At 46.3% G+C, this 7,800-nt stretch overlaps 1 protein-coding gene across 1 annotated transcript; it reads left to right on the forward strand.

Annotated features, from left to right (window-relative positions):
* Positions 1-483: 483 nt before the first annotated feature.
* Positions 484-7,429, forward strand: TNIP2 (TNFAIP3 interacting protein 2; the record flags this gene model as incomplete). The annotated part of the gene is made up of 6 exons (XM_079534307.1): positions 484-945; positions 3,243-3,548; positions 5,291-5,380; positions 5,909-6,190; positions 6,547-6,678; positions 7,151-7,429. 6 exons carry the CDS (start codon positions 484-486, stop codon positions 7,427-7,429), a joined length of 1,551 nt encoding a protein of 516 aa, XP_079390433.1.
* Positions 7,430-7,800: the final 371 nt, after the last annotated feature.

Below are 7,800 nucleotides of genomic sequence, written 5' to 3' on the forward strand. Positions count from 1 at the left end.
TCCTCCCTCCCGCGGGGCAGGCGCTGGCCGAGGTGTGTGCGGGGGGTGGGGAAGGGAACGGAAGGGAAGTCCCCTTCCGCGTCCGGAAATCCCCGCAGCTCCTGCTGGGACGGCGTGGCGCTTTCGCAACGGGGCGAAGCGCAGCCCCCCACTCCCTTGCCGCTTTCAGCTCCGCAATCCCCTCCTTCTCCTCCTTGTCCTTGTCCTTGTCCTTGTCCTTGTCCTCCTCCTCCTCACCCCCGGCTCCCAGCCCGTCCCAACCCGGCTCCCCGTGCCGCGGGATTCCCCCGCTCCGCGCCCGCCTCCCGCTCCAGCCCCTGCGGAGCGCTGCCCGGAGCGCCGCCCGCCCCGCCGCGGGCTTCCCCGCTCCGTAAGCCTCGGCTGGGCGGGACTCGAGGCCTTAAAGGCGGGCGGCTCCTCCTGCGTCGAGGAAGGCGGAAGAGCGAAGTGCTGGCGGCCGCCTCGGCCCTGCCCGCGGTTTGCATGCAGCTGGCCGGGTTACCGCTCGCCCCGGAGGACAGAGAGAAGGGGCGGCGGCGCGAGCGGAGCCCGTCCCCCGTCATGTGCTCGGTGAGCGAGGCCGGCAGCGCCGACCCGCTGGTGGCCCGCTTCAGGCAGGTGGAGGAAACGCTGGAAAAGCTGCACCGGGAGAACAGGAGCCTGAAGAGCAAAGTGCCCCGCTACAACGCGCTCTGCACGCTGTACCACGAGTCCGCCCAGCAGCTGAAGCACCTCCAGCTGCAGCTCGCCGCCAAGGAAGCCACGGTGCGGGAGCTGCGGAGCAGCCTGGCCCGGCAGCAGCAGCAGCAGGCGGGGGTTGGCGAGGCGGGGGCCGAGCCCGCCCGCTCGCTGGTGGAGAGCCTGCTGGAGCAGCTGGGGCAGGCCCGGGAGCGACTGCGGGACAGCGAGCGGCTCTCGGCGCTCAGAGTGGAGGCGCTGAGCCAGGTGAGGAGAGGCTGCACGGGGCGAGGAGGAAGCGGCGCGGGGGCTCGGGGCTGGCGGGCGGTGCCGAGGGATGCGCGACGGGCTGGGCGCTGCCGGCGGGATCGTGCGGCGGGAGGATGTGCTGCAGATACACAGCGCGGCGCTGCGAGCCTTCGCGTAACTGTTCTTGCGGGCAGGACAGAAGTAGTTGAAACGTGGAAATTCTGCGTTGCTTAACTCAAGGACGGGCTGAGAGAACTGGGGCTGCTCGGCCTGGACAAGAAAAGGCTCCGGGGAGACCTGAGAACGGGCCTTCAGGGGGTACAGGGTGGAAGGGGACAGATTCTTCAGCAGGATCTGTTGGGATAGGACAAGGGGAAGTGGTTTCAAGCTAAAAGAAGGGAGATTTAGAAGAGATACAAGGCAAAAAGTTTTTTTTACAGTAGTGGTGCTGAGGCACTGGAACAGGTTGCCCGGCTGTGCTGGATGTGCCGTCCCTGCACACAGCCACGGCGTGCTCTGAGCAGCTGATGGAGCTGTGCATCGCAGGCAGTTGGACCAGTTGGCCTTTAATGTTCCCTTCCAAGCCTAAAGATTGTATGAACTCCTTGCACCAGATGAGCAGAAAGAGTTGGCACAAATGAAGTATAAACGATGGGTAACACCGCTTTCTCCATTACTTTTGTGACAGCAATGGCTGGTGTTGTACTGACAATGGGAGCACTTCAGTATCAGATTTGCACTCTGCACAGTGATGAGGCAGACTGGGGAGATAGGATCTCTTGTCTGCTGCAGCACTGAGCTGTGCCCCCTCCCGCCCCCAGGCACTATTTCTGGGGCTGTCACTGAGACTTTCCCATGCTCAGCCTAAGAATGCTTGAAGAATTTCTAAGCGTTTCTTTCTGTATGAAGCTGTATAAAGGAGGAATTTCCAAACTAAGAAGCAGTACTTAAAATTGAAACAAGTGTTTTTGTCATAAGCCCTCTCTTGACCTAATGTTTATACAAAACGTTTTCCACATATGACACTCACCTAAAATGCATGTAAATGTGTTCAGGTCTGGAAATTCGTAGTAAGAAATGATCTTAGTGGCACTTGAAGACTGGTGGGATCCAAATATGTTTTGAAGTCTGATGCTGAACGTCTTTAATCTGTAGCAAAGGGGAAATTCAGCACGATGTGAAAGAATATAAATGTTAGTAATGAGTGCTATTTCTGTAAGTTAGACTGAAAATTCTTTTAGATATAAGTATTTTATTTCTAATCCAAAATGCTGAAATCAACGCCACTAAAAATAATAACAAAAAAGACACGTTCTGAAGTCATTGGCCCGTGTGGTGGCGGCACTTCATTGGTCCTGAAGAACTGGGGGAGTCAAGCTTGACTGCTTGCTCAGTGTCTGTGCTGGCACCCAGGGCAGCACCAGCTCTGCAGCGGTCTGGCACCCACTGGCATGCTTTGCTTTTGGAGGGTGACGGGCACAGGCTGCTTTTGGCAGAGTCAGGACTGGTGTACTACAGATGCGTGCTACCTGAGTGCCGTCGTACTGTCTGTAAGCTGCCTTCTTCCTTCTCAGAGAACCTAGATTAATGCTAAGTTGCTGCAATGTGGATGACCCATAGTCTTGATTCAACAAGAAAGCGCAGCAATGAGATACATGTTTTTTTTATAAGAGTATGCCAGGAGTCAGCTATGTTGGAGTCTGCTGTTGCCAACAGTTATTGCTGCCACAAGGATTTAACTTTCTGTTTGTTTGTCCTTACCACTTGTCCTTTGCTAGGTGGGAAAGCTGCTGCTCTGATTTGCTTTTATCTCTGTTCCAGGCAATAAGGATGCTTGGTTTTTGTTAAGATGACTTACTAGGTCCAATTTTTTGGGGGGGGGGGCGGGGGGGGAGGGGGAGGGGGAAATCTCCACTAGCAGTCTGGTCACTTAGAATGCAGGACTAGTAAGCATTTCTCAGTCACCACAGTTACTACTTTTAAACTGCATGCTTCTTGTAAGTTTCATCTTTTGGTTTGTAGCTGCTGCAAGCGGGTTTCATAAACTCTTGGCACATTTTTGCACGTTTCTGTGTTCTTCATTGTGCTGACCAGGAAGTGCTTGGAGAGCTGCCTGGGCAGTTCCTGATTCTGACTGACTGACCTGTCAGTTCTAAGGCTGAGTGTTTATATAGAAATGGATTTATTTTTACCTTTTAAGTACTTTGCAGGGAGTATAGAAGCAGTATGGAACTACTGCAATCTAAAATTCTATCTTATGCTTTGGCTTGTGTGTTCACTTCACTTTAAATAACTTCCTCCTCCCTTATGTTTAGGAAGTGCAGAAGTTGAATCAGCAGCTAGAGGAGAAAAACACAGAGATAGAGAAGATGATAAATCAGCCTCCATATGAAAAGGAGAGAGAAATCTTACGACTTCAGAAGAGCTTGGCAGAGCGAGAGAAGGCTCAGGCCACCAGCGATGTTCTGTGCCGGTCGCTCACTGATGAAACTCACCAACTTCAACGCAAATTAGCATCCACAGCAGAAATGTGCCAACATCTGGCAAAATGTTTAGAAGAGAAGCAAAGAAAAGAGAAGGGGAATTTGGACGACCAGATTGCCACTGAAAGATCTAATCAGGTATTTTTACAGCTGCTATGTTTTGTATGTGTACTGCTAGCTTCTGAGGTATAACTAACTATTGTATTATAACCAGTAATTAGGGAGCAGTGAGAAACATGCCTCCAGATAATTTTGCGTGGTGAAAAGACTATAATGGCAATCTCTAAAGAACTGATTGCCTAAGCTGAGGGTTGAAGCAGTTGTCAGTCACTTGGCTTCTGGCTGTCCCTGACTTTTTTTGGAGATGATGATGTGAAGAGGGCATTTCCAACGTCAGCAGCTCCCTGATGGCAATTCTTGCCTGCATGCACAGCAGGCAGATACCTTCCTGAGACTGAAAAACGTGTGCATCACTAGATGGTGCTGTGTTTTTGAAGGTGATACGTGATGACTGCTGGAAGCATCTAAGTCACAAAATAAGGAGTAATTTTTTTAAAGTAGTATTTCTATTAACAACTCTACGGCACGTGGCTCTGCATGAGTAGCACAGAGCTACAGAAAGTTGGTTAGGAAAGAGCAGGTCAAAATGTCTTACCTATTTTTGCTCTGGGGTTCCCCTCTGCCCTCCCACTCTAAGACGATGCTTCTCTCCAGCAGGCGTGTTTAGACAAAGTGCTTCATGATAGAAAAGGGGCAGAAATGTCCCTGGTGGGGGAGGTGCAAACACCTGGATTTTGTCACACAGTGTTGTGGCTTTACAGCATCGTCACCTTAATTGAAGCTTTGCAGCATAGGGTAAAGAGTGTTGTTCCACTCTTCCAGAAATCATGGTGGGTTGCAGTGATGAAGTAATTCATGAAAATACCATAAGTGGGTAAAATCAGAAGGGACGAGTACGGTGCCATAGCACTGCATGGCGTCGTTCTGTCGCATGGTTTTGTGTTGTAGTGGTAAGGCTGTGTCTCAGATGATCGTGGACCAATGCTTTTGTGGTACTCACACACATAGGTCACTTGCACTCTGTTGAACACACAAGGAGCACTTCTAAAGGAAACTCAATCACGTTAAAACGACCTCTGAGAAACAAACAGAGGTGGGGTTGGTGTGAGAAGAAAGGACTGTACAAGGCACTTGAAACTTCCAGTATTCTTATACTTGGTATAATTGATAGGCAGGAAACTTGATAGACTTTGATGTATGTAATAACTAGCTAACCTTGTCCAGCGGGGACTTCCCTGTTGAATAGAAATTTCAGAGGCAAGTACTAGCTGATTCTAGGGAATTTTGTACAAAAGTGTTCTATATTACTCACATACACTGGGGCTTTTTTTAAAGCAGATGTCACAACTGTATAAAAAAACAAAAAAGTGGTATCCTTTCAGTCAACTTAGAAATTTCTATTAAAAAGCTGCTTACTTTCTTGTAGTAGCCAAAATTGACAGTAGTAGCAGAGCAAGATGAAGACGTGTATGTGCCCTTTCATGCATTTCCCCACTTCAAATACTTCATTTCCAATACCCTCATGTAAACTGCCAGGTGCTGTTGGCAGCACTGAGGCCCTTTGGCACGGGAGCTGTGTGTTATTGGCCTTGTTGCTTTGGGAGGCCTGGAGTGCGACATGATTTTATGAGACCACATGGACATATTTAAAAGCAGTACTGAGGTAGCAACAAAACTGATTACATTGTGCTTATTAAGATGAAAAGCTGTAAGCTATCCTCTTAGTATGCATGTGTTTGTGTTACTGATAGCAAGTACTTATAAAAGAAACTACCTCCAGTTTCACAGCATAGCTAAATAACACTTTCTTTATCTGAAAGTTACAGGTATTAGACAATGAAACTTCACTTCAAGCTCTTATCTGCAAACTACAAGATGAAAATAGAATGTTAAAGCAAAAAGTAGCTCATGTGAGTACTTTATTTTGTACAAAATAAAAATTTCATTATTTTGAATTACGGTATTTGGAATAACTAGGCCCTTCCCATTCCAGACTTATAGGCCAGTTTAAGGCAATTCCCAGATAGTTTTACTCCTCTCAGCGTGGCAGTCTTTGTTCTCTTGGCCAAGAACACCTTATTATGTTATCTCGAATCTATTTTTGTTGTTAAAAATACACTGCAGAAGGAAATGGCTTTCTTGTTCCTTCCCTGCATCAATATTCCACTCCAGAAGAATGGCACTGGTCCAAGGGTGACCACCAACCCTTCCCATTCCATATGATTTAATGCTGTCTCTATGAGTTGGCAGATGGAAGACTCAGCTTATAGCATAATGACCTTCCACTCTCCCATGGAATGGCTCATTGATGCACAGTGGTTGAGTCAGCATATTATATACTACATATGTAGAGAAATTAGGTCCTGCCCATGTAGACAATCTGTGAAAGCTTGGAAGTTTGCACCTTCGTGTTGTGATGCTACTGGGTGGTCTTTCAGGTGGAAGACTTAAATGCAAAATGGCAGAAGTACGACGCTAGTAGAGATGAGTACGTGAAGCGACTCCACTTGCAGCTGAAAGAGATGAAGTCACAGCTGGAGCAGCAGCACAGCACACCTTCAGCACAAACCAGTTCTGAGCTGATGCAAAAGGAGATACTCCGGCTAAACAAGCTGCTGGAAGAAAAGATGAACGAGTGCAAAAAATCCAGGAGAGAATTAGAAGATGTGAAGAAGGCTAGAGAAGGAGATAGCGAGCGCATACAAATGCTGGAGCAACAGGTTCTTAGATGTTTTTTTCCTCTGGATTTGGGAATTCCTTCTTTATATACGCAGACCTCAAATCTTTTGCCATTTGTCTTGCCTCATTTGGCTACTTAACAACACTTGGAGAAAGAAACCCTACTTAAAGAATTACATGCAGTTCTGTTGCCATTAAAATATTATTTTTATTTTCTACAAGATACTACAAAAATCTGAGATGTAAAAAAGAAAAACTGCCTTTAAAGCAAAGATATGATAGAAATGAACATACTGAGATTTGGGAAATAAGTGCTTTCAAAGAAAGAATCTCAGCTTCAACTACTTAATCTCACCTGCTATACTCTTACTAAAATATGAACATAATTCTTTTTCAGGTCCTAGTTTATAAAGATGATTTCACATCAGAGAGATCAGACAGGGAACGAGCACAGAGTAAAATACAAGAACTTCAGCTAGAAGTTTCATGTCTGCAACACCAGCTAGCAAGAAGGCAAGAAGGCAAGAAGGTAAACAAGCAATACAACAGTTTTTTCAAATAAGAGCATCTCATCTACAATGTACTTTTAAGAAAACATTATTTAAAAAATCCTAGTACTTCTAAAACCATGTCAGTTCAGTGCAGCTATTGCTTTGTAGTTTTGTAGTAAAAATGCATCCTACTACATACTCTTTCCAGCCCATTTTCCCTCTTTTCATTGACCACAGTAATTGTAAATTGTTATAAGGAAGACAGGGAAAACTGACTTTTGTAACAGTAGTGTCTTTAAAGTATCATGCTAGCTCTGTCCTGTTTTCTACAAGCCTGCTTGACTTTTTCTTAATAAAACTTTAAAAATGTCACCTATTCTATTTCCAAATCTTCAGGTAAAGACATACACCATGAAAGACATGTTTCAGATTAAGGTGGTAACATTATTTTGGAGATATACTTTTTTTTTTTTTTTTTTTTTCTTCAAGAGCTCTTCTTTCTCTTTCTAGGACTCCAGAGACACAAATAGCCGTTTCAGAGTTCACACTGGTAACCAGAATATGAATGTACAGACAAAAGTTGAACACCTACGAGGCAGCAGCCCAGGCCAACCAGGTGCAAGAAGAACAGGCTCACAGTCTGAACATCCTTCCCCACCTGCTGACAATGGAAACTCAGGATCAGAGGGCAGGGCACAGGGTGAACTTAGGTGTCCTCATTGTATGAGATTTTTCAGTGATGAGCTCAGTGATGAGTTTCTCAAGCACGTTACGGAATGTTGCCAATGACGATGTGATGTGAGGCACATAAATCAATCACTACTCTACAGACAGTAAAACTTGGCCCATCTCCTATAGTCCTAACCAGAGTAATTCAGATGGACAGCTGTTAGGAACTAGGAGGATGAACAGGATCTACCTCTTATTTGACTTCACCTTCTTGTGGACTGTGTGGAAGACTTAGAGAAAAAGCAAAATGTTCTTGTGAAGAATTTAACAGCTGCGAGCAATGCAAGCGTAATGCACTTCTACTACAAACTAAAGAAAACAAAATGTAGTGGTAGCTGGCTTTCAACTCCAGTTTGACTCTTGAGTCTAATTGTTCACAACAGTCTGAAGGCTTGTGGAAAAAGTCACTGAGGTTGAAAACATCATTCTCT

This window comes from Tetrao urogallus (assembly GCF_951394365.1).
Source record: "Tetrao urogallus genome assembly, chromosome: 4".
Lineage (NCBI taxonomy): Eukaryota > Metazoa > Chordata > Aves > Galliformes > Phasianidae > Tetrao > Tetrao urogallus.